At 48.1% G+C, this 26,935-nt stretch overlaps 1 protein-coding gene across 13 annotated transcripts in view; it reads left to right on the forward strand.

The window, feature by feature from the left end:
• The window catches only part of Plekha7 (pleckstrin homology domain containing A7), a 189,368-nt gene that overhangs the window by 121,886 nt on the left and 40,547 nt on the right, over positions 1 to 26,935 (forward strand). For all 13 annotated transcript variants that reach the window (XR_009585475.1, XM_060366977.1, XM_060366978.1 and 10 more), the window contains 6 exons: positions 6,844 to 6,955; positions 7,646 to 7,750; positions 11,239 to 11,311; positions 12,384 to 12,484; positions 16,184 to 16,359; positions 25,449 to 25,913. Coding sequence is in view for 12 of the 13 variants with exons in the window: in XM_060366977.1 (XP_060222960.1) it covers positions 6,844 to 6,955; positions 7,646 to 7,750; positions 11,239 to 11,311; positions 12,384 to 12,484; positions 16,184 to 16,359; positions 25,449 to 25,913 (1,032 nt within the window). In the remaining variant the exon portion in view is untranslated. The remainder of the gene's footprint in view (positions 1 to 6,843; positions 6,956 to 7,645; positions 7,751 to 11,238; positions 11,312 to 12,383; positions 12,485 to 16,183; positions 16,360 to 25,448; positions 25,914 to 26,935) is intronic.

A 26,935-nucleotide genomic window follows, 5' to 3' on the forward strand; every position in this document is an offset into this window, starting at 1 on the left:
AATTAATGTGTACATGATTGTTTGCTTACTTGCTTGTGCTCAGCTTGATTTCGCCACTCTTAATATAGTTCGGAACCTCATGCCTAGATGATGGTGCTGCCCACTGTGGGCTGGGTCTTTCTATATCAGTTGACTTAATGAAGACAGTCCCCAGTAGACATGCCCACAGGGCAATTCAGTGTAGACAACTCCTCCTCTAGACTCTGCTTGTAAGTGACTCTAGGTTGTGTCAAGCCGACGATTAAAGCTAACCATCACAGGAGCTAACTGGTCTACCTGCATACAAGCGATTTGGAAGGTTCAGGAATGCAATTTCCATATCTGATCCTCAAGCACAGGCCCCTACTTTCTTCTCAGCGCTAAGGTGCCTTTACAGCTGTGGGGAAGAGGAGAGAAGCATTCCTGAGCAATGACGGCAGCTGACTGGCGGTGTACACCAATCCCCAGATTCTGCAGAGCGTCTCATGTGGAGGTGGGGCCTGGGTTGATAGAGAGTGCACTTGCTTTGGAAGTTCAGAAGCCCACTTGTGCTGAGCAACCAACTGCAAGGCATGTGGGCTCCTTTGGAGGCTCTTCCCCAAGGGGACCCTTAACTTGCCCTGCCCTTCCCTATGCCCCGTGAGTTTCATCTGTCTTCCCATTTTCTCGTTTGTGTATTTGGAAAGAAAACACTGGTTGGAATTGCTGGTGTTGTGAGTGGCGTTTGGAGAGAGCTCTAAAAGAGATCTGAGCTTGCTGAAGGTAGGCGGTCTCTTACTGAACTTTGGCCGTTTTGCAAACGAGCCTTTATTTTACAGGTTTCAAGGCAACACTCTCCTGAGGCTGCTGCAGATTGTGGGCTTAGGTGGGAATCTCCTGCTGCTAGGTGATGCTGCCTCCTGCTCATCCTGTAGCTACATGTTGGTAAAAGCTGGCAGCCAGAGATAAGAACAAGTGAGCTTGGGGAGAGGGCATTTCTGCTTTGGAAGGAGGCCACCCTGTGTTCATCCTTGGGGTTCTGGGCTCTTAGAGCCTCATATGTTGCCACCAGTGGCTGGTAGTCTTGGTTAGCTTTGCCTGTTGCATTTTGTTGCCATGGCAGCAGAAAAGATGAGGAGAAATGCTAACACCTGGCAAGCAGATGCAGAAACTTGACTGGTTTTCCGCTCTGGTTTTTCAGGCAGCATTTGTGACAGTCACAGGTAAGGGGAGGTACAGGGATGGGACCCTTAGTTCACTCGGGCCTGAGTGGCTGTTTTTGGTGTGGGTGTTTCAAAGGGCATCGGCATTGGGAATGCAAGTCATTGCCATATGACACACACGTCTCCGGCTCTTCTCTGCTGGCCAAATATGCAGTCGTGGTGGCTTTGCTGTGTGGAAGGGAAGCTGTTGCTGGAAAACAGAAGTCTTGTTTCTCCCTGTGACTTCTCTTGTTCCTTTCTTTTGCCTCCCCCAGGCTGGGAATTGCTCTGATTGCTATTTAACGAATGTTGTAGTCTGATTAGAAAGGTGGCTGTTTGGTAGATCAGGCAGGAAGAGGAGGTAAAGGCTGGCAAGGGGCAGATTAGAATGGGGGCATCTCAGAGGTCCATGTCTGGCTGTCATCCTGCACAGATAGTCATGGAGGCAGAGAGAATAAGAGTAACTAGGCCAAGGCAGTCCAGCATGGGGATTCTGATGCCAAGTTCAGGACAATGCTCTGACTAAGGGTTGTGGGCACAACTGTTTGGGCTGTCTTCATGCCAGGTGAGGGGGTGCTGTTTGGGCTCCTTTCCAGCCTGTGTTTAAGGAATTGAGGGGGACGTGGAAAGCGCGTAGTGAGCTGTGGTGGAATGAGGCTGCAGTTGCTGCATTGAAATCTGATGTCAGACAGCCTCCCCCAGGGTGCTGGAAGTTGACAGTAAGCGTTGGCAGCCTGTCTGTGTCTCTTTCTTTGGGAAGAAGGTTATGAAGGTGTTCCTGCCTATTTGGGACAACAACTAATTCATTCATTCTTTCTCTCTTTTTCTCTCTCCTTTCTTCATTGTACATTGAGCTCCTTAAATGTGTGCTTGTGTTTCAGTCTTCCATTCACAGCCATCAGTCAGCCGAGTTTTCATGTCCTTGGAATCCTTGAGGACAGAGCCTGAAGTTGGGGGTCCATTTATCCAGATATTCATAGGATAACGTATGAGTTTTGTTTGTTTGTTTTTGTTTTTAAATACTGGGAATACAACTGCCGGTCTTGTCCATACTAGGCAAGGACAGTCCCACCCAGCCTTATCTCCAGCCCAATAAGTAGCAGAGGTCTATTTATCCATAACCTTCTGCCTTCCTGCCATTGCCTTGACCACTAGAAGGGAAACCTGCCATAGTTTTTATACCATGACTAAAAAAAGTCGCAGGTAAGACGTTGCTAAGAAACCACTGTGATCTGAATTGTTTGCATCTTGAGCTTTCGGGAGAGAAGTGGCTTGGTAGTAAAAATAAGCTGTAAATGGAACTCAGGTTCTGGGGTCTCTGGTGGTGACTTGGGGATGGTGCTGTTTCTGCAATGCTTCCTGGTTCTCAGAAAGTCGTTCTAATGCACAAGCTGCCTTGTGAAGAGAAAGGTGGTTTTCACTCCCATTTTATAACAAAATGGAAACTGAAGCACAGAGAGCTTATTTGTAAAAGAGTCAAAACACTTCAGATCTCAGCTAAAACCCAGTCACCTCGGCTCTTGCTTTTTTCACCATCATAGGTCCCCTTGGTTTGGTCTCAGGGCTGATAGAGCCAAGGTCTACATCTCACAGACCTTGGACTTGGGCATTTGGGATCTCTCTGTGGCAGACTCCATCCAGTTTGTTTGTTTTCAAACTTATTTTAGTTTTTGCAGCACTACCGACTGAACCCAGGTCTTCACGCATACCAGGGGAACACTTTACCACCGAGCTCCAAGCTCTCTCTCCTTTTTGTTTTTAAGATGGAATCTCACCAAGTTCTCTGGGCTTGCCATGAGCTCACCCAATAGCTTTGAACTTTCAATTCCCCTGCCTCAGACTTCAGAGTAAGCCTGGGTTTTAGAGTATTGCTGCTGTCTTAGGCAAGTCATTGATCTGGGGCTTAGTGTTCTCATCTACAAATCAAGGCTGATAAGACTGACAACCTGACTGTGTGGCTGGGAGAATGCAGGGAAAGCCCCTGACACTAAGCTGTCCAGGAAGCACCACCGTGTCCCTCTGCTTGCCGAACTTTGTGCAGCTGGCCCGCACAGCTTGGTTGACCTGTTTCTTGTGACTTGCAGAAGGGAAGGGTCCTGCAGCGATGGTATGCCAGTACTCAGGGTAAATGGTTTATAGTTTCTTGCTCTGCCTGTCGGATTATACACACTTTGTCTTGAGGCATGGAGAAAGCTACTCTTGACTAAGGTCAAGATAGAACCCAGCCATTTTTAAATGGGGCTTCCCTTCAGCTGATTTTTGTCTGGTCTTCATTTCTTTTGTTTGGTTCTGACCGGAGGCAGTTGAGCAAAAAGTCTAGCTCACTGTTTTGAACTTCAGCCCACACCCCTGCAGCAAAATAATCTGCATTCATGTAGTTTAAGTGAAGGAAAGGGAGGTCTTTGTTTCAGCCATCCCACTGTACTGGGAATCCAGACAGCACAGAAACCCAGCAGGCAGGCTTATGGTAAATAGATTTTATGTAAGGAAACAGAGTCTGAGCATGCAGGTTCTGTGGTCTCCTCTGTAGGATGCAGTGTGCCTGAAGGCATGCTGATGGGGCAACTATATGTCTTCTGGGGACATTTCTTGGGTGAAACTTATTAATGGGGTACATTCAGGCTGAGGACTTGAAGACAGATCATTGTGTCTACCCACGCTCTTCAGTGGGGAACGTGCCTGTCCAATGAGCCGATCTCAAGCAAACAGACCAGAATGTCCTTTGTTGAACGATGCCCCGTTCACTAATTTGGGTTTCCTGGCTTATCATGGATGCTCCTGCTGCTCAAATCAATGGGGTTAAACTGCTCCGGAGGCTTTTGTGAGTGCCAATTTTTCATCCAACTGAGAAAATTGTTTTGATACTTTCTCATATCTATTTTTGATATGAAATGGGTTACTGACTGTAATTCTAGTTAATAATCTGTGGTCGTTTCCAAAGTCATCATTCAGTGTGACCCATGGTGCGGGGATCTAGTGAATGTCCTCTGAAGGCGGCCTTGTTTCTTGGTTAGGTAGACTGTGTGTGTGTGTGTGTGTGTGTGTGTGTGTGTGTGTGTGTGTCTTGTTCTTTCAGAGAGCAGCATGGGGCCTGCATACAGCACTGAAGGCTGTTGCTTGAAAGGGGATCTGTTTCTGCCATGACAGTAAAGATGACAGTTACATCCCCAGGGCAGATGTGGCATTTTCCTTTCTTCCCCTGCCTCCCACCTCCTCTCTCCGATGTCAGTGTTGTGGCCACAGCCAGTCTTTCTTCAAACAAAAAGCTCTCTATAGCTGTCTCCTTCAGCAGGAACTCTGTCCTCTATTCTCACGTAACCTGTGGCCGAGTTGTCTTTCCTCTCACACTATCGGCTGAGAGAACTCCCAGCCAGCTAGTGCCTATGGCAAGGGGTACAATTAGGATGGCAAAGAAATAGCAGAATGCTCACACATTCTGGGTTTCCTGGACCAGTACAAATCCAGACAGTCTTTCTCATTGTCCTGTAGAGAAGACTTGAGGGAGCTGTCAGTAAAAAAAACGTTGTGTTTATTTAAGGTGATTTGGATAATTTAATAATGATAGGAAAAATGTTTATATTAAAATGTGCCACAAAATCAAAGCAGGCATAGCAGAAAGGACAGGCATGAATAAATGTTAAAGATTTTTTCCTCTTGAGTATCAGGACTATGGGGGATCCCCCTTCATTCAGCTTTTTCTTGTATTTTCTTAAATATGATATGCTTCTCAAAGGAAGGCCAGTTGAGCTTGATAAAATCACAGATGAACCTTTGTGAGACTGATTCCTATGTGTTGAATTTATTTGTATGTGTTTGTGTATATGTATGGAGGTATGTAGGTGTGGGTATATGTGTGTGTTCGAGTGTGTGTGAGTGTGTGTGTGTGTAGGTCAGTAGACAGCTAGTGGAAATCAGTTCTCTCTTTTACCATGTAGGTTCCAGCAATGGAACTCAGGTCCTCAGACTTGGAGGCAAGCGCCCTTTATCTTGTCTCACCCACCGGTTGTGTCTTAGGTTTTAGTGGAGAGGCACAACTACCCTAATAGGCAACCCAAGAGTTCTCCTTCCTTGTACCTCCCTCTGGAGAGCTGGGCAGAACTGGGTCCTGGGGGATGACTGTACTTCTGCTCAGAGGTAGAGGTAGGACAAGGCAGTTTCACAGAGCCTTTTCCCACCCCAAAGCCAAGACCTTGCTGCCAAGGGAAAGGCTGAGCCTGGTGACATTCTCCATCCGAGCAGGGAACAGTAACAGCATTTGGCTGGGATGGAAGCCAGGGGCAGGGATTCTGGATGAGCCTGGCTGATAAGGAGTCAGCCAGCTTTCTGCCTGCTGGGTAGCACATCTGCCAAGCATCTCACGGGCCTGGCCCGTTGGGAAGCTGGTGCCTGCCTGCTACAGTGGGAAGCGTAGCAGCCACACAGCTTCTGCAGAGAAGTCCCCTCCTGGGGCAGTATTGGTGCTGTGACTCAGGGCACTACAAAGATCCCTGTCCTGTGAGCAATGCTGGTACCTGAAGGGAGCATGGACTCTCTAGGTGAAGACTCTTATAGATACACCCGAGAAAGTAAGTGATAGAGGATGTTCTGAGCACTTTAATTTCAACTTCAGCTGGCCTGGATTATCCAGCTCTGCCTTTTCAGAGTCCTGGCTAAGTCCTCTGAAGTGATTTTTTTTTTCTCCACTCTTGAAGCCGGAGAACTCCATGTATTGGGGTCTATCTGCTGATCATCTGCCTGAATCCTGCTGCCTATTGGAGCAGCAGACAAAATGCAGCCGAGGAACATCGTGATGTCTGCTCTCTGCTCAGGGACAGCCTACACAGATTGTGGAACTAGCAGGGTCTTGTTGTCATGCATCATGCTGTTCAAGGATAGGTATTGAGCTTGGGCAAAGGCATTAACACTGCTGTGTGGGAAAGACTGGTACAGATATGGGCTCTGCGGAAGGCAGGTGAGAAGGCAATTCTCCCACATCTCTTCAGCAGAGTACTCCAAGCTCTGGCCCTCCCAGAGCCTTTCAGGCTGGGCTGTTGATGGGGGAAGCACTAGTGATCCTTACTGTGGCCTGACATGTACTTCAGGGCTTCCTGCTCTCCAGGCATGGCACAGGGGGTTAATATCTCCAGTGGCTCTATTTTGGGGCAAATGGTGTGTTCCCAGAATAGGATTCTTTGTTGAGTAGTCTATTTTGGGAGGCAAGCCCCACTGGCGTTTATGTAAGCATCCTCTGTGTATGTCTGGGGGTGTGGACGTGTGCACAAGTGATTTCTTGTTACTAATTATAAACAGCTTCTTTTGGGAGTTGGGAAGTGGAGGTGTATGTGAAGGGTATGGTGGCTCCCTCCTTCTGTGAAGAGCATTGTGTGCCTAGAGCAGTCGCCAGGCACATCCTAGTAGGAGAATGAGTGTGGGTCCCTCAGGACCACAGACAGCGTGGTGTGCACCCTTTTCTGCAATGTCTGGTTGTGGCGGTGTGTCCATCTGTCATCTTCTTGATGCCCTGAAGCACAGGGACAGGTGGATATTGTGGTCTTCTGTCTACAATCTGGGATCAGGCGGCCTCCAAAAAATGGGACCTGAGTTGTTCTAAGCAACCAGCTCCAACCTGCAACAGATCACAGCCTAGGCTTCCCACTCTGCAACTTGACACATCCTCACTGGATTCCCCTACGCTTCCCTGCAGGCCACACTCACATATGTCGAAGCAAGAGAGAAACCAAAGACCGTCCAGCATGGTCAGCGAGACATCCACGGCTGGGACCACGTCCACCCTGGAGGCCAAGCCTGGACCCAAGGTGAGCCCCTGGTCACTGGTTCCTCATTTCCTTTTTAGGTTTTTCCCCAAGCCCCGTTGTAATCAGAAGTCCTTTTGTTTATCACAGTTCTGTGGGTTGTAGTTGCCTCCCCCAACTACAGATCAGGAAGTGAAGGCCAAGAGAGGTGGTGGCCCTTGTCCAAGGAAATAGGTGTTTGCTGATAGACAAAGGCTGCTGTCTAATTCCTTGAATGCATTCTTTAATGCCCTGATGTACGCTCATAAGGCAACTCCTGTTCACATGTGCTTAGTGTTAGATCCTAGCAAGTGGCAGTGACAGACAGGCCGGAGGAAGGGAAATGCCCAGAGGTTTCTGTACTCAAACAGTAGGACCACTGACTTAAGACAGGTGAACCAGATTGGGGGACCAAGTATTGGAAACTGACAAAGCCAAGGACTGAAGAGTGACTTCATTCCGGGATGCTGTAGCAGCAGCTCTTAACATTTGTGGAAAAACCTTAACTAATCTCTACGTGAACCAGTTAGGGAGTTGCTGTGTCTGGGGCTTGCTGTTTGACTGGGAAGGATGCTACAGCCAAGGTTGTGCACTGATAGAAGGCTGCTGCCCCTTAGAGAGTGTGGCAGGGACTGCCAATGGCCCTCCTTACATACAAGCATATGTGTGCCCTTCTAAGTCCCTGCTGCTAGAACTGAGGTCTGCTTTTCCTAGATCATCAAATCCAGCAGTAAAGTGCACAGCTTTGGGAAGAGGGACCAGGCCATTCGAAGGAACCTCAATGTCCCGGTGGTGGTGAGGGGCTGGCTACACAAGCAGGTGAGGAGGCTGAGGTGGGAATGAGGTAGAAGAATGGATCTTGTTGTTTGCTTCTTCTTCAGCCTTGGTAGGCTGTGAATGGTTCAAGAAGTTTCCTGTTTCAGAATGTGTTTGGGGCAGGAAACATATTGCCCACCGTGTCCAATGTCCTGTTCGTTTTTTAAGAGTGAGCTGTTCACTCAAGGGTTGCAATGTCTCTCCCCAAACCTACTTCACCACTTTGGCCCCTGATGTTCTTAGTGGCAGAGCCTGGTCAATGAGGCATGGGGTGATGATGGAGATGAAGGAGAGAGGGCTGCAGATTGGAGCCCAGGCCACATGTGAGTAGATGTGTCATCCAGAATCCAGCTTCATGCACACCCTCGGCCAGCACCTGTCTTTCTGGTGCTAGTGCCTTTGCTATTATTTGGCTACAAATGCTACCCTTTCCTTGCCTAGGATGCATGGCTAGCTCCCTAGCACTTAGAAGTCCAAATCTGCCAAATTCATTTTTCCCTCCTGCCCCACCCTTTCTCTAGGCTCTTTTCCAGGGTCTGTTGCTCCTCTCTTGGGCATGCAGGGAAGAGACCCCAACACCATCACCTGCTCCTTCATTCCCCATATCTGCTTAGCCAGGAGCCCTGGCATCCTCGACTCTTGAGGCTATCCCTCATCTTCATTACCCCTCCTGCCCTCATTGATTTGCCTCTGCTCTTCTAGCCAGGTCTGAGCTCCCGAGTTCACAGCTTGTCTCCTCGGCCCCTTCTTTTTCTCCTTGCAAATTCCTTCATTCACTTGTTCATCATTTCTGCACCATGTTTGAGGGCTCCCACAGCAGGTGTCAGGCGGTAAATGAGAAGGTGCCTGCCCTCAGGAACTCATCATCTACAGAGGAAAACAAAGAGGGCAGCTTGTTATCACAGTGTCACCCATCTCCAATCTGCCACCCACCAGTGTCTACAGAAGCCAATCAAACTCCAAGAGCAATGATGCCCATTTGAAGAAAGCATTCGTGAAAAGGGCTTTGCGTTGGACACTGTATGGGAGGAGATCCAGAGTCCTCTTTCCATAGAAGGGGAATCCCAGAGGTCCCTTCATCTGCCTCTGGTCACATGTTTCCTTTCAAAGCTCCAATTTTGTCTCTTTTCTTAATGTCCCCCTTTATCCGGGTAATTATCTAATATGACTTGCCCTGTAAAATAAAGGACACTGGTTGGAGATGTGGCAGGAGGGAAAGTACTGTAAATCATTCTTCCCACCTCCTGCCACTTGTGCTGTTCTGCAGCCATAATGGGTCTGTTGAGAGCGTTGCAGACTCACAGCAGAGGGTAGAGTTGTGTTTACACAGTCCAGGAAGCTTCCCCAGGAAGCAGCATTTGAACCATGGATAGAGGAGGGATAAAAGCCTACCGGTAAGAGGGAAGCAAATGCTATCTGGACTGCAGAAGTCATTCGGCCAGTCTGCAGGCCACAGAACTGACCATCAGATGACAACATCAAGTTAACTTCATTTTGGTACTTTAGTGTGTATGTGTGGGGGGGGTAGGAATCACAAAGAAGCCTCATGTTGTATTTAGGGTTGGGAACTGTTCTTTTGTTTTAATTTGAGCCTGTCAAAAACTGACTAGGAAAAGACTTTATTTTTATGTGTATGAGTATTTTGCTTGCATGTATGTATGTATTCTCTGTGCATACACGGAAACCAGAAGAGGGTATTTCATCCCTTGAAACTGGAGCTACAGACCATTATGAGCTGTCATGTGGTTCTGAGAACTGAACTTAGGGTCTCTGCAAGAGCAGCAAGTGTTCTTAACCACTAAGCTATTTCTCCAGCCCTAAGGAAAGATGTTTTAACAGCTAAACCCAGCTCTGAGATTCAACTAATTTTTACGAAAAACTGCTATATAACATTGCTATTTTCCTTGTAACCAAATTTGTCTGTTTGGTTGGTTTTGTTTTAGGCTTTTTTTTTATGAGGAAATTTGACTGCAAAGAGAATTTGGACCTTTACACTGAATGAAAGGAAAATAATAAAATCAGTCCTTTGGTAGAGAACAGAGTTGGTTAGCTGAGAGCTTTGTTTCAATTACCTAACATAAAATTATTCAGAACTATGTAAATTGACTTTCTAATCAGCATGGATGAAGATATTTTACCTAGATCCTAAGACAGAAACAAAACACATTTGTAGTAAGAACTTATCATCAATAGGTAGCTTCTATTTTTGAATTTTCCTTTCTAGAAGAAAATGGGTTGTAATAACTTGTTTCTAGGAGACCAGAAAACCTTACTTCCTGTGACAAACCATCAGTGAGTCTACGTTTAATATCTATTTAAAGAGCAGCTATTCAATAAGGCAGTCATTGAAAGAGGGAAGGAGCATAAACCATCGGTCTAAGTTTAACATCCTGTTCAAAAAGTAGCTATTCAATAAGGGGCTCGTTGGTCTGTAGAGAGAGGGAGGAACTATGGGGGCCAGAGATGTAGCTCAGTTGGTGGAGTGCAAGCAGGGCAAGCACAGGTCCTGGGTTAGATCACAGGTCACAGGACCACACAGACCAGGCAGGGGCTTGCACGCCTGGAATCCCAGCACCAAGAAAGTGGAGCGCCAGCCTGGGCTTCGTCTTTCCCGGCCACGTGAGGCCATCTCGTTATAAAGAAATAAGTAGATAAGTAGGTAGATAGGCCATAGCATTATAGCTAGACAAAGAGAGAGAGAGAGAGAGAGAGAGAGAGAGATAGATAGATAGATAGACAGACAGATGAGAGAAAAATAAAAATAAAGCGGGTGTGGTAGCACACTCTTTTTAGTCCCAGTACTCGGGAGGTAGAAGCAGGCAGATCGAGGCCGGCCTGGTCTACAGAGGGAATTCTAGGGCAGCTGGGGCTATGCAGAGAAATCCTGTCTTAAAAAAAATAACAGGGGCTGGAGAGATGGCTCAGAGGTTAAGAGCACTGTCTGTTCTTCCAAAGGTCCTGAGTTCAGTTCCCAGCAACCACATGGTGGCTCATAACCATCTATAGTGAGATCTGGTACCCTTTTCTGGTATGCAAGCACACATGCAAGTAAAATGCTGTTTAAATAATAAATAAATAAATCTTAAAAAAAAAAACCAACAAAAATACCCCAAAACAAAAAAATAAATAAATAAGAGAGAAGTGAAAAAAGAGTTGGCTCATTGAGTAAGAATACATACCGCTCTTGCAGAGGACCTGAGGTTAGTTCTTAGCAATCACATCAGTGACTCACAATGGCCTGTAACCCCTAGGACTTCAATTACAGGTGGTTGTAAGCCACCATGTGGGCTCCAGAAATTGAGCCTCAGCTCTCTGGAAGAGCAGTTAGTGCTCATAACTGCTGAGCCATCCTTCTAGCCCCCAAAATAAATCTTAAGAAATAAAAGTGGAAATAAAAGTGTAAACGAAAGATGGCCGTGGGCAGGCCTTGGCTGCGTGAGTGGAGGCGTGGGGTGGAGTAACCGCCCTCACCGATTTTCTGTGCTTTGCAGGACAGCTCCGGGATGCGGCTGTGGAAAAGACGGTGGTTTGTGCTTGCTGATTACTGTTTGTTTTATTATAAAGGTGAGTCTCAGATCACCAGGGTTCTTTGTACAAGAAAGGATAGTAAGGACGTATGAATGGGAGCTTTCTCAATTCTAGCAGTTAAAACAACTGAGCTGCTTAGCCTGTTATCCTGCAGGAGTGCCCACTGGTATGAAGTCCAGGGACTTTGACTTTACCAGTCCAGTCTTCAGAAGTTCAAATTGTTGGATTTAAGTAGGATTCAGTTGTGGTCTCAAGACTCAGAGTCACATAAGCTTTCCCCTACTTGGATGTAAGTTACCTTGGAGGCCCCTGGAGAGCTGGGAAGCAGGGGAATCACCCTGGCCTCCAGGTGTCTGTTCTGTGGCACTAGACAGGACACCTGAGTTGTCCACTTGAACGCTTATGGAGCATATATAAAGTCAGGGACTGGGCAGGGTGGGATCCCAAAATACAGATGAGAAATACAATGAGAAATACAATGAGAAATACGTAGACTCTGCTGAGTGTTTTTGAAGACACTGAAGTTCATAGGTTCCTCAGGGAAATGACAGTGATTGCCATCTGGGGATTCTGAGAAGGCGTTTTAAAAGGCTGAGAATCTGTGTTTGGCTTTTAAGGGTGGGTGGTGCTTTGCCAGTGTGGGAGGAGGTAGACATCACATGGAGAAAAGTTACGCCTCAGGAAGGTCCTAGATGCAGGAGGAGGTGGAGGGACAGACAGACTGTGTAGGCCGGGCCTTGCATAGGATTATCCTTGGAGATGAGGCCCAAGAGGTGAATGCAAGGACTGTTGCAGAAGGGTGGGGCACTGGGCTCAGGGTTGTGTCTGGTGGAGAGCTAGTATGTGTGTTTGAGTTCACAGGCAACAGGGCCACCTCTGTCATTCTGTAGTGATGGGTGGCTGGCGAATGAAGGTGGTTTGGAGGAAGGCTAGGAAGGAATGCCACTCTTGCTCTGTACCCTTTGACCTTCAGGGTTAGCTGAGAGTGCTCTCCTGCCTCTCTCTGCTCTTGGGGGAGGTGCCCTGTTGGCCTTACTTCTGCTAGTAAACAGTTAGTGCAAGGGAAGGACTCCCAGAACATTGTTCTGATGCGTTTTTCCATCCAAAGACAGCCGAGAAGAAGCAGTTCTCGGGAGCATCCCTCTGCCCAGCTACGTCATCTCTCCCGTGGCCCCCGAGGATCGCATAAGCCGCAAGTACTCTTTTAAGGTACTGTTCTCCAGTTATCCAGTCCATGCTAAACAGTGTTCTCAGAAATGCCTTCATGGTGCAATTGCTTTTGCAGAGAAGGAAAGGAAGTTAGGTGGCTAGAGAATCTCAGACTCAGGCTAGCAAAGTATAAATGACCCAGATCAGAATGAAATCATGGCCAGGCATGGTGGGCCCACACCTTTAATCCTAGTAGCAGGGAGACAGAGGCTGCAGATCCTTGTAAGTGAAACCAGCCTGGTCTGGCCTACATAGTAAGCTCTCTAGCTGGAGTTACAGAGTGAGACACTGTCTTCATTTAAAGAAAAAAAAATTCATTGTACCAGCCATCATTCTATTCTGTAGCTCAGGAGCTGCTCTGAAATAATTTTGTTCAATGGCTTCTAGAATTATCTTTGGTGGCCAAGCCTTCTTCAGAGAATCTCTTCCCTTTCTGGACATGGTAGTTACTTTCTGTTGCTGTGGTAACCACCATGACCAAAAGCAACTTGTGGAGTAAAGGGTTTATTTTGGGTTGCCGTTCCAGAGGGATGAATTCAGCATGGCAGGCAGGGCAGCAGAAGTGGGAAGCTGAGAGTCCACATTTTAAACTGAAAGCATAAACCAGAGAGTGGGAACTGGAAGTAGCTTGAGGCTTTTAACCTCAAAGCCCACCCCCAGTAGCTTTCTTCCTCCAGCAGGGGTGCACCATCTGAACTTCACCAGACAGCACCATGTTGGAGCTATGTGTTCAAATGCTGGAGCCTAAGGGGGGCATCACACTGGGGTTGGGTATTACTGGGGGTAAATGACTGGGGACCAGGAGAGACAGCCTCTCGAGTGGCATCCTGGTAGTTTTGTCGTGGCTGTGTGTAATTTATCCTCACCTTTCATGAGGGGGTGTGAGATAGATGCTGAGGAAGCATCTTTTTATGTCCTTGCTCTTCCCTTCTGTTCTTCAGCCAGTGGTCTTTCCCAGATCTCATCACATCCTTTGCAGCCCCAGTTTGGCTTCCTCAGTGGCTTCTCATTGATCTTTAGTTGGACACAAACCCCTACTATGACCTGCAGGGCCCAGAGGACCTAGCCCTGGTAGCATCATAGCCTAACCATGTGCCAGCCTCTCCTCTCCTCTCATGCCAGCCATGTTGGCTTCATCTGTGAGGGTGTACACTGAGAGCTTGTGCTTTTTGGGGACTGAGTGTCTTTTTCTCCTATCCAGGAGTTGCCTTTCAGGAGGAAGGCAGCTTGAATGTCCATTCTCAGATGAGTCTGAGTCTTCACAGCATCCCAAATTGTGTGTGTGTGTGTGTGTGTGTGTGTGTGTGTGTGTGTGTGTGTGCGCGTGTGTGCATGTGTCTTAGATGGTTGCTGTAAGTATGCGTGTACATACACAGGCGTCCTTATTGCCTTGAGATAGGGTCTCGCCGAGCCAGAAGTTTACCATTTTGGCTAGGGTGATGCTTAGCAAGCCCAGCGGATCTACCTGGCTTTCTGTGAGTCCTGGGGATTCAAACCCAGGTCCTCATGCCAGGGAACACATGTGAAACCCACTGAGCCATCTTTGCAACTGCTGAACCTCCTGATAGCGCGTATTACAATGCAGTCCTCATCTCATCCATAGGCGTGTTCTTAGACGTGGTTCTGAGGGGTTGTGGCCTTGTAAAAGGCTGCCCCTCAGCCTTCTAGTGCAGAGCTTCCATGCTGTAAACACTCAGCTGATGGTGAACTGAAGACTATGTCAGTCAGTTGGTGGCCTTTAGATGTTCCTTTGGTACCCATGCAGCTTCTTGCTGTCCTGAAATTTGATGTTGGGGCTTGAGGGGGGAGGATCTGGGCTTCCTTCTTAGTGTTGTATTAGCACTGGCATATTCTGGGCGGCTTATTGTTGAGGTAGATGCGTTCTTACTCTCATCTTAGTTTCCTTTGTGTGTAGTTATGCAAAGTTACCAGTAGGTAACTTTGTGCTAGCTCAGGAGCCTAGAACAGAGAGGAAGGGTCCATGTCCCAGACTTCTCACTGGACTGTGGATACTTCCTGAGGCACAAAGCACTTTGGGTTTAGGTCAATAGGTCACTGGGCTAGATGACAGAGGAACTTGTGTCTTTCTTACCTTTACAGTCAGAACGCCTGATTGCCTCAGCACAGGCAGAGTGCAGCTGGGAGCCTGGTCTTCAGGTGAGCAGCTGAGCACAAGCCTGCTGGTAGCGTAGCTGGTGAGCAGGGTTTTTTGTGCTCGTGCATGACTGTGGCGGCTGCACAGACTGTGCAGAACTGTCCCCGCATGCTGGAACTGTGCCCCAGGCTGCTGGACAAAGCTGCCTCTGAGGATGCTTGCAGCACAGGGACTGGCTCTTATGAAAGGCCGCACTGGACACCCCCCGCATTTGTGTTTGGTGGGCGAGTGATTGCCTCAGAATGCTCTGTGTGGGGTAGAGAAGGATGGCGAAAGATGCAGAGAACTTGGGCCCATCGTCCAGGGAACCTGTCTAAGGATTTCTCCTGGTACCTGTGAAGCCTACACAGGTCTCTTCTTGTTCTTGTTGCCATAGCTCCTGCTTGCTGAAACAGAGGGCACCAAAAGGACACCTGAGACACTCAGAGTGGGGATATGCAGTTTCTTCTGCCTCTTTGGGGACCTTGGGTGCAGGCTAAGTTTGCCTAGTCTCTAGGCCCTGGATTGGGTAGACTCAGACATATTAATGGGAGAAATGGGTCCATAGTTAATATGTATTGTGGACTTGGCTGTCCTGTGTGGGGAGGTGGAGTAAATGCTGAAGGCCATTCTCGAGCTTGTAACTGTTTCCTCTGACTGGTCATTGGTGGGGCCTGCCTTTTATTCGAGATGCGCAGTATAGAATTACCTTCAGTTTTACCGTGAGCTTTACACAGAGAAGCCTGGGCTGGAAGTCAGACCAAGGTTCCAACCCTTCACTCACATTCATTTATTCAACAAATAGTGAGCACTAAGCATATGGCAGATACTAAGCCTGGGTATGTAGTGGTGAACAAAATAGGAAAGGTTCCTTTTTGCACGAAGTTTGTAAAATGAGCAGTGCCCGGTGATGCTGGGTGCTCTAAGAGCCTGTTCCCAGATGTGGTGTGTGGGAGCTACCGAGTCGCTCAGATTCATTTGCCTCATCTGCAAAATAGGCCTGTCTCTACCTCTCCAGGCTGTTGGGATTAAAAAGAGACTAAAATTGTGGCCATACCCAGGAGCCACTGGGGTGTGTGTGTGTGTGCTTTTATAATCTTCCCTTTTCTGCATCATCTTCCTGTGTAGATTGGGTGAGGTTGTCACTGCAAGGTTAGGAAGAAGACCCCTGTCTTCTCGGGCACAGCATTCTGATGTTGCTTCCCACCAGGAACTATCCATCACTGATCAGGAGTCATCTGGGCCTCTTTTTAGGCTTCCCAGAATTCCCAGTCAGATGTTGGTCAGCTCTGCCCAGTTCCATGGTGTCCTGTGAAAAGACAGCAGCTGCTTCTTTAGGCATACCTCATGTTTCATGCCAGTGGAAGTGCAGCAAACTGAGCCATGTTGGTCTCTGGGTCGGGCAATACTAAGAGAGTGGCATCTAGGGTGTGACATTTTTCACATGTGGAGACAAACTGGCTGACCATGGGGCTTCATCTGGAAGGGGGAACACAGCCAGAGTACTCCCTTATTCTTGCTCCCAGAGAGAATGTGTGCTAACCTGTCTGTTCTCTTGCCTACAGGCTGTGCACACAGGGATGAGGGCGCTCATCTACAGTACCACCACCCTGGGCTCACAGGCTGAGCACTCGGGCATGAGGACCTACTACTTCAGTGCTGACACTCTGGAGGACATGAACGCCTGGGTCAGGGCCATGAACCAGGCCGCACAGGTGCTGTCTCGATCGTCACTGAAGAGGTCAGTCGTGATGTAGATACCAACAGTGGGAGCTAGAAAAATTCCCTAGGGCTGTAGTTCCACCATTCATGCTGTGGTCAGGATGTCCATCTCTCTCAAGTCCATTCTAGAACAAGTGCTTCTAGGGGAAGAATGTATACATGCTAGCACATGTCACTTGCCAGGCTAGAAGCTCTTCTAGACAGCAACTAATGGCCATGGCCGCTTAGGAGACACTGCCATGGAACCTGCCAGATATATGTTCTCAGCTTTCTTATTTGTGGTAGAAGGGACAGAGATATGCCAAATCACGTTTCGAGGGTAACCTCTGTTAGGTTAATTGATATCCCTTAAAATAACTTTCTGTTACTGGAGATGTATACAGATAGATACAGGTTTCTTTCTTACCTTTAAATTTTTATTTTATTTTACTTTGTGTGTGTGTGTGTGTGTGTGTGTGTGTGTGTGTGTGTGTATTTATGCCATGGCACCACTGTGGAGATCAGAGGGCAACTTTTGGAAATCTGTTCTTTCCTTCGTGTCCCAGCTAATGGACTCAGGTTGTCAATGCTGGTAGCAAGCACCTTACCTGCTGGGCCAGGTCACTGGCCCCTTTGCCATTTTAAAGCATAAACAAGAACATCCATATTATTTAATACCAGTTAACAAAATACCTAAGTCTGGGTAATATATAAAGAAAAGAGGTTTACTCACCCCACAGTACGGAGGATGAAGTCTAAACAGCATGGTTTGGAATCTACCTTGGACACACACACACATACACACACACACACTCCATTTGAACTGTATCCAAGGCAAGTGACATGGGAGCTCCTGTAAGAGGAGACCAGTATCAAAAGTTACTGTAGCGTCTGTAGTGACCTGATTGCCTCGACCTGGCCCTCAGGTCCATCTCTTAACCCCACCACATTTGAGACCAGACGTCAATCAACCTGTGAACTTTTGGGGATGAAAACCTCATCCAAACCGTGGTGACTGTTTAATTGGCCACTGGTGTGGCATCCGCCAGGTGCTGTCCACCATGGGGCTGTGCTGGGTATTCAGACACGTGCAAAGCTGTGGCTAGTTCTGAAGCACATTTTCCAGTGCTGCTTTTATAAGTTGTCCTATATCAGAACTCCTCCACCAGCTCTTCACACATGAGTTCCTCAGATTGCTAGGTCAAATATTGACCCCTTTTTATTTTATGTAATCCCACCAAAGTGTCCCTGGAGCACACGGTGTGTTTGCTTGTGAGTGTTGGCTCATATGTCTTCTTCACTTCACCCTTATCAGTCTTTGGTGTTTTACTGATCTGCTGTGTAAATAGTCAGGTTATTATTATTATTATTATTTTAAACACAGCATCTTACTTTGTAAACCAGGCTGCTTTGAACTCACAGTAGTCCTCCTGCCTCAGCCTTCAAAGTGCAGTATCAGAGGCATGAGCCCCTGGGCTCAGCAGAATCTGGTTATGTTAATGCTTGTGTTCCCAGTAGTGAGTAAAGACAAGCAGGGAGCACTATAGGCCAGTTCAGGAGAGTTCTGTGACTGAAAGTGCCCTGTGCCCAGAACTTGTGAGGATGAACTCACTAGCCACGATTTGCACAGCTCTATTCCTGCCGGAAGAATTTCAGCTATCAGGTTGGGAAGGGGTCTTTGCATTTTAAGGTCGTAATCTTTGCATTTTAAGGTCATAAGTGTTTTCTCTGATAATTAGGCCTATTTTGCTCCTAACAAACTCTTAAAATTCTATCATATTTGCAAGTTTCCTTCCCTTTCAAAAATTAGAAAAAAATTCTTGCCTTCTAATTGAGAATTAAGACATGACGCCAGTTCCCCTTAACAACCTGGGAGTCGAAATGCTCATCAGATAGGACTCAATGACTGGTCTGGTTTTCTGGAACAGGATGTCCAGTTACAAGGTTTTGTTGGTCAGGACAGAATCTTGCCGCTCCTCCAGTGTGGTGACCCACTGATGCCCTCCCTCCCTGTTAGTGGTTGTGCAGTGGTTCTCACCTACATCTCCTGTGGTATACTTCCATTAGGAATGGTGGCAGCTATCACTATTGCTGCTTGCAGGTGACTCTGAGGGATGGGGATTTACTGCTTCATGACCCTGAAGAGTTCAAGATACACCTGGCTCTAGAACAGCTGGTTTGGGGCTCAGACTGTCATCCTCTCAGGCTCTGAGCTGGAGTCAGTCTAGGGCTCCTTGGGGAGGTCCCAGGAACAGCTGGATCTGATGGTGAGGGGCCTGTAGCAGCCGCAGACTCTGGCCATCCTGTTTGAAGCCCAGCAGCACAGTCTGGAGGGTCTTGCCTGTTGTAGAATGGTTATTAATATTTACTGTTAATACATATAATTATTATAGCAGTTATTATTTAACCTACTATTATATAAATAAATGTACATGGACACGTGTTAGGTTTTTAATATGCCTTAAACGCTGGGGCTAGGCACATGTAAACCCCACAGGCTACCTTGTTATCTCCCAGCCCCACATCCCACGTCATTTGCCTTAATTATTCTTATCTGGCATACACCCCCATCCATCATTCCCATAAGTACTTGCTCATGCTTTTAATATGTGCTTCTTCTCTCTATCCTGCCAATCCTCAGAGCAAGCTCCTCCCAGCCAGGTGTTTCTTGGTCACAATAATCCATGGCGACTCTGCTTTCTTCTTTTTCCTGTACCTCTCTCTCATGATCCTTGTGTCCTCCAAGCCCTCGAGCCTTAGCTCTACCTACCTCTCTTCTGCCCAACCCAGGTGTAGACATTTCTTATTGGCTAATCAGGGATAATTTAGAGGCAAGGTTACACAGCATCACTTGGTATAGATCTCGAGGGACAAGCAGTTAACATGGTCGCTCCAGCCTGTGCTACAACACTTGCCCAGGAAGTGCTGACATGTCCTGGTGAGACAAGCTGACCCCAACCACACTGAGGCTCTCCACCATCCAAGGTGTCTGAAGAAGGCACGTGCTGATGCCATTGGGCCACAGGAACTGAAAGCAGAAGTAAGGCTTGTTTCCATGAGAAGGGTGAGGGCTTCAGGCTGCGAACCTGGAAATAGCTTTTTGGGATGAGTAACAGAACACCAGTAACCATCACTCAGGCTGGCTGATGCACCCCTCACCTTCTGCTCTAGCATTATCTTTTTAGTTTTTATTTTGTTTTGTGTGTATGGATGTTTTGTATGTATGTCTCTGTGTGCCTGGTACCCACTAGAGGTTAGAAGAGGATTCCTGGAGCTGGAGTTTCAGTTGTGAGCTGCCTTGTGGATGTTAGGCATTGTCCTCTGGAAGAGCAGCCAGTGCCTTAACTTCTGAGCCATCTCTCTAAACTACCCTGTCTACCCTGACCCTTCATTCCTGTTGTCTTGAACACTTGCTCCCAGAGCTTAGTCTCTGAAATCTTTCAGATGTGGGTTCAGATTCCAGAACAGCTGTGAAAGCTTCCTATGTGTGAACTGCTCAGATAGACTTGGCAGGAGGCTGGCAAGATAGTTCAGCGGGCTGAGGCACTTACCTCCCCTCCTGACAACCCGAGTTCAAGTTCTTAGGACCCACCCCCTCTACCCTACCCTCCATTCCTGTTGTCTTGAACAGCTCCTCCCAGAGCTTGGTCTCTGAAATCTTCCAGATGTGGGTTCAGATTCCAGCTGCCCCTATGTCACTGTGTGCGAATTACTTATGCTTTTCACACGTCAGTTCCTCACAGTTCATAAGACCCTTCCAGTGAGTAAATGTGGTTTCTTAGTGAGGAGGCTGAGATGCAGTCAGCACTCCTGTCAGACATGCTGGCTTCTGTAGCTCCTGGCATGGTGACATCATCGCCGCCGCCACCTCCCAATGCCCCCCCTTTTTTTCTCTGTGCATCCTTCTAGTTTTAACTGTGAGTGTTTGAGCAAATCGCACTCTCTTTGTTGCCAGTGTATCTCCTCGCAGTGTGTGTAGCTCAGCCCCAGCTCCCCGAAGCCTTCCCTCTTCCTCTAGCCTTCTCCCAGGGAATTCTTTCCTGCACCTCCTTGGCTGCATCTCTGATTTTCAGCATCTTCCCAGCTTGACTAAGGACACTTTGTTTTTCCCAGAAATCCAGAGAGAGCATTGAGTGAGGAGGCCCATTTGCGTTTGCAGCTCACAAAACAGTCAGGTGAGGGCCTATCAGAGACACCTCAAGTCTTCCTGGTTTCTAGGCCTTGCTTCCAGTCCTATCTTGGGACTGAAGGAACCCTAGTCACCTCTGGAGTTAAATCCAGTTTCCTTGACAGGGCTTTTTTTTTTTTTTTATGTTTTTTTTTTTTTAAGCGATTCATTGTTTTTTATTTACATTGGTGTTCTGCCTGTGTTGAGGGTGTCAGATCCCCTGGAACTGGAATTACAGGCGGTTGTGAGCTGCCATGTGTGTGCTGGGAATTGGTCCTTTGGAAGAGCAGCAGTGCTCTTAACTGCCAAGCCATCTCTCCAATCCCTTGACAAGGCTTTTGAAGCTGATGTGCATGTCTGGTCCCCACAGATCTATCTCTTGCCCCGCCCATTCTGTGTGCCCCACGTACCTGGGCTTGAAACTATGCAATCTTCATCCCTTCGTGTTTTATTCTGCAAATATTCATGGCAGGCATATTGTGGGTCAAACAGTTAATGGTACTGAAATCATAGTGGTGAGTATGAGAGGTAGCATCTAATGCATCGTGCACTGGGGAGTTGGGGAGAGGGGAGAAGACACACCATGACCAAAGCCTAGAGGCTGTAAGATGGGGTGATGGAAAGGGGAGGACCGGAGGGTGGGAAGCGGCCACTTCTGTTCACATCATCAGGAAAGGCCTCTGTAGGGCTGTGGAGGTAAGAACTCATGAGTACAAGGAAGTCAGGTGCACACACCCAAGGAAAAGCATATACGGGGCTGATGGGTGACCTGGAGAGTATAAGAGCTTGCTGAGCAAGCCTGACCTGAATTTGATCCCCAAAATCTGCAATTCTTAGAGTTAGAGCTGGTAGGGCAGGAGCCCTGTGTGTGTCGCTGGGGCAGGATCTGAGGCAAGATGGCTTACCTCTCTTGAGCTTCATGAAAGTGACACTAGCTCCAGCCTGCAGGTTTGTGTGGTTAACAGGAAGGGGCGTGTGCTTTGCTCAGGTTCTGTCTTACAAGCAGTGAGTGCAGTCAGCACCCCTTTGTCACTGTCCCTCCTTTCCACTGGAGACACTGTCGTAAGTAGCTCCATATGTGAGCATCCTCAGCCTCTCTAGGCGTGTCGCAGCTGTGCAGTGCTGTCACAGGGGTGAGGAACGGTTCTTGTCATTTCCCTGGCACACAGTAGGATCTTGCATATGTGGCAAAGGTAGCATCGTCCTTAAGAAAGCATATGACCCTGGCAGAGATCCTGTGGAGTTTTCAACCCAAATGTCTTCAGAAGGGAGCTTGTCACATGCCACCCTGATGTAAGGGACAGCTGGGTGGTTGTGTGTATTTTGTGACTTACTGGGGAGAGCAGCTGAAGGCAGTGAAGTAGTGTCCTTAGCACAGTCAGGTCCTCCGTGGCTAATTCTGGTAAGGCAGAGCCAGTTGAAGAGGGGATGAGAGATTCTCAGCGGGGGTGGGAGCTGCTCTGTTTAACCCAGAGAGGAAAGCGGGAAGTGACTCACCCCCACTGCTCTCAGTGGCTCCTTCCTCAGTGCTGTGCACGAACCCGAGTGAAGGAATCTGCCTGCCAGCCTTCAGGTACTTCAGTCTTCTGTACAAAGCTATAGATGGTGTCCAGGGTGGGTCCTCCCTTTGGACTCACCTACTTCTGAGATTGGGGATCAGGGCTCAGTTGTCCAGCTGCCGCCTGCCCGGAAGGGTTCATACCTTTATCTTAGCTCTTGACGCCTGTGCCCTGGTGGCCAGCCCTCTGAATGAGGCCATCGGCAGCAAGGCCATGCTTCACCCATTCCTGCCCTTGTGCTAAATTGATCCATGCAAATTTCTTTTGTGGCAGGTCTTCTGATTTGAGAAGTCATGTAGTATTGCTGGGAATTTAGGGAGGCAGGGAGAAAATGGTTTTTGTTTGTTTGCTTGCTTACTTTAACGCCCCTAATCTAGTGAATTGTTAGGTGCTGAGGTCAGGGAGCAGCAGGAAACGTTGCTTTCCGACCTGCAGCCACAGACTGAACATTTGGGTATAAAGGTGTCTCTTTAAGGCCTGGAAGCCATGTAAGGATAAGGAGCTTTGTGACCCCAAAGTCCCAGGGAGAGAGGAGTGCCACACAGTGAGCACTGTTCTTTCAGCCGCTCCCCAGATGTTTATTCTGCAGGAAATTTTGGTATTCATCAAATATAAGAAGCAATCATCCCCGTCAAATTGCTTTCCAGGAAGTATTTGCACATGTGGGAGGGCGTATCCTCCTTTGTACTCGCACTATAAAAACACACTATAAAAAATTTACTGTTATAAAATTAGCTCTAAAATGAGAAGAGACAGCAAACTCCATGGTTGTGGCGTTAGCCGCATCTCCTTCAGTTCTAACACATACATGATAGTGGCATGTTTGTCTGACTGCTTATCTTTGTGGTGTACATAATAAGAGACATCTACTTGGAGACTGGAGATAAAGCCCAGTTGGTAGAATGCTTGTCTAGAAGGTGTAAATCATGGGTTCAAGCCCTACCATAGCATAAACCAGATCTGTCATCCCAGAACCTGGGAGGTAGAAGCAAGCCTTCCTCAGCTACATAAGAGTTTGAGGATAGCCTGGGATTTATGAGACTCCTAAACCCCACCACCACCCCCAAAAATAGATACAGCTCTTTGGGTTTCCAAGCTGGAGTGAGCGCTTAGCATTGTGGGTGCACATCAAAGCATAGAACAACTGTGACTCTATCAGGGATGACCCAGAAGGCAGCTGGGTTTTCCTCAGCTCAGAGGCAGCTATAGAGCACAGCCTGGAAGGATGAGACACAGTGATGAGGACAAAGGCCCAGGTGGGCAACTCGAAGGCCGCTGATGGGCTCCACTGACACAGAGGAAGGAACAGTAGGGAGGTCAGACTGCTCAAGTGTCCTGTGGAGCAGAATTTCTTATCTCTGAGCTTACAGTGAGACTGTAATGTTTATTTTGTGTGTGTGTATGTTTGTGTATGTATATGTGCAGGTGTGCATGTGGTGGTTGTCAGACAGTTTTCTGGAGTTGATTCTCCTCCACCATGTGTGTTCTGGGGATGGAACTTGGGTTGTTGGTGTCGTTGGCAGGTTCCCAGCCCAAGAATTGCTTTTTTAAGCATAGGTTCCTGAGTGTTTTCCTGCTACCAGGGCTTAGAGACCCACTGGGTAGGAGTGGAAGGTCCCTCGGATCACTATCTCAGTTCTTCATTTTAGTGAGGTGTGACAGCCTCTGCAGGGTAAATAACATAAACTCTTGTCTCCCATGTACCTGGGAAAGGGCGTTTATGGAGTTGCAATCAGGAAGAGAAGTGCCGAATCTGGTCTGGGGTCTGTCTGCATGTGAGAGCTCAGAATTCTGCCTCTGTCCATCTTCTTCCCATTTGTTTCTTGCTCTTGGCATTTGTTTCAAACAAGACCTTATACGGGCCAGCATGAGTTTAAGCCAGGGTCCAAGGACTGACTAACTGGCCCCTTGTCTCCCCCTTGAATCAGTCACTGAGACTTTGGAAACATAATAGAACAGGAAATACTAATGTCAGCAGCACCCAAGCCATGTGGACCCAAAGTGGGGAAGGGTGAGTCCAAATGAGGGGAGAAATGTTGTCAGGCAGACAGTGGACAGGATAGGCAGGGGAGGTGAGATATTTCTCAGATGTGAGTGAAATGAGACACACACCAGGTGTGGTGTTATCTGGTGTAAAGGAAGAAGATCAAGAGTTCAAGGCAGTCCGCAGGTACATAGCAAGTTTGAGGCTAGCCCAGACGCCTTAAGACTCTGTTTCAAAACAAAAAAAAAAAAAAAAAAAAAGGAGGCATAGAGCTGGCAAGATGGCCCAGCAGGTGAAAGCACTCACCACCATGGCTGACATGGATTTTATCTCCAGGAGCTATACGAGCTACACAGTGAAAGGAGAGAAGCGGCTGTTGCACTCTCTGCTCTCACCTCCACACATGCGCCATGACACATGCTGCACACAAACGCACACAAAATAAGTAGGCAAATAAATAAATAATAAAAAAAACCAGAGAAGCCAATGTCATACGCCTTTAATCCCAGCGCCTCAGAGGCAGAGGCAGATAGATCTCTAAGTTCAAGGCCACCCTGGACAGCCAGGGCCACAGAGGAACAAACAAACAAAAAGGTAGAGAAGGACAGAGAAACTTTATTCCTGCATAACTTGAGGCTTCTGCACACAAGAAGCAGCCTTGGGTGCTGGGAATTGCATTTTCTTGTCCCCTAGACTAGCTTGAATTTGTACTCATCCCAGAGAGCTGAGGCTCTGGGTGGTCACAGGGCTCTCTGATCAACAGGGTATAACTACAGCAGTGTTTTGTTGTATGCTCCCAGATCAGAGTGGAGACAGTCCTGGCTAAGCCATTATAGAAGCTGTGTGTCTGAAGGGCAGGGCCTTTTCACCCTGGAGCGTAGCTAGACTGTGCCCCACCTGAACTCCTCTTCATTTCTCCATCTTTACTGGAGTGATTTCCTCTAACTCCATTGTTCCGTATTGAGTGATGGGGCTACAGATAAAACTAGGTTAGGAGACGTCCCTAGGAGGCCTTCAGTGTGGCAGGCCTTGACAGAAGAGCCCTGCCCACTGTCACAGAGCCTTAGCTCACACCTTTAGCTGTCACTGTTACCTCTTCTCACAGTTGCCAGGTTTTTGGGTGGGGGTGAGGGCCACGAGTGGAGAGGTGGCAGAAGCTAAAGTGTCCAGCTTTGGAGTGGCAGTTTCAGTGTGGTGACAGTGTCGGGGTGCAGCCCTCTCTTACATTGAGGCAGAGTGTCGAGGGTGGCTTTCTGGAAGAGGCGGTATTTAAGGCAGGTTCCCACAGCAGTAGAAAGGACTGAGCATGGGGTAGGGAGCAGGGTAACCAGAGGTGAGTATGGAGTGTTACCCGGGAGCCTTGGGTGGGTGGGTGGGTAGGTGGGGGTTGCAGGCTGGATGTGCTTCTGCCGTTACAGGGACGTGGACAAGGTGGAGCGGCAGGCCATGCCACAAGCCAACCATACTGATGCCTGTCAAGAATGTGGCCACATGGGACCTGGGCACTCAAGAGAGTGTCCTCATCGAGGCTATGAAGACTCCTTTGGCTTCAGCAGGAGGGAGCAGGAGGAGGAGCGCTTCCGTTCTCAAAAGGACCCACACGAGGGCAGACGGGACAGGAGCAAGACCAGGTCCCCGTACTTGACACCTGAGGAGGATGCCATGTTTGTGGATCTACCCGGTGGGCCCCGAGGCCAGCAAGCACAACCACAGCGGGCTGAGAAGAACGGGGTGCTACCTTATGGCCCAGGAGAACAGAATGGGACTAGTGGGTACCAACGGACTATTCCTCCAAGGGCCAACCTGGAGAAACACAGCCAGAGGAAGACCAGCCTGGCCCAGGCAGAGCACTGGACAAAGAGTCAGAAGGGGGATGGCAGGAGGTCAGTCGTGGTGTTGAGGTGCCACTAATGAACATGATAATGGGGGTGGGATCGGGGATTAGCTGCTACCCTTTCCCCAGGACCTGCTCAGCTAATTAACCTCTCTACCACTATGTGAATATTCTTAACAGCCCTCCAAGGAGGGGTGATAGCTGTAACTTACAAACCAGAGAAACGGGCTTGGAGAAGGGAAGCAGCCTGCCTAGGACATACAAGCTGGTGGCAAGGCTGGAGTTTGAAGTTTGGTCTGTGGGTCCCTGTCCACCAAGCGGACACAGTAATGTCCAGCAGTGTCAGTAAATGATTGACTTTACACTGCTGTCCCGTAGACTCTTGAGAACACTGCGACCCAGCTGTCACCCTCCCAAATGCCTGGAGGAGTCCAGGAGGAGCCCTGGCACTGTGGACACTTGGCCTGTCAGTGGGTACAGGCTCATTTAGGGGGGGGGAATATATATATATATATATATATATATATATATATATATATATGTATGTATGTATGTATGTATGGGTGTTTTGCATGCATAAATGTCTATGTACCAGATATGTGGCCGGTGCCCACAGAGGTCAGAAGAGGGCATTGGTTCCCCTTACACTGGAGTTACAAACAGTACCATGCTGGGAACCAAACCTGAGTCCTCTGCAGGAGCAGCAAGTGCTCTTAACAGCCAAGCCATCTCTTTAGACCCTTTTCTTTCTTTCTTTCTTTCTTTCTTTCTTTCTTTCTTTCTTTCTTTCTCTCTCTCTCTCTCTCTCTCTCTCTCTCTCTCTCTCTCTCTCTTTCTTTCTTTCTTTCTTTCTTTCTTTCTTTCTTTCTCTTTTTTTTTTTTTCCTCCAGACAGGGCCTCCCTACGTAGCTCTGGTTGGTCTGGAGCTCACTATGTAGACCAGGCTGACCTGGAACTCACAGACCTCTACCTGTCTCTGCCTCCCAAGCGCTGTGGTAAAAGATGTGCACACCACACAGAGCCTGAGCTACTTTCAGAGTTTAAGTCTGAAGGCTGTAGACTGTAGGTGCG

The sequence above is a fragment of the Meriones unguiculatus genome, chromosome 14 (genome assembly GCF_030254825.1).
Source record: "Meriones unguiculatus strain TT.TT164.6M chromosome 14, Bangor_MerUng_6.1, whole genome shotgun sequence".
Taxonomy (NCBI): Eukaryota; Metazoa; Chordata; class Mammalia; order Rodentia; family Muridae; genus Meriones; species Meriones unguiculatus.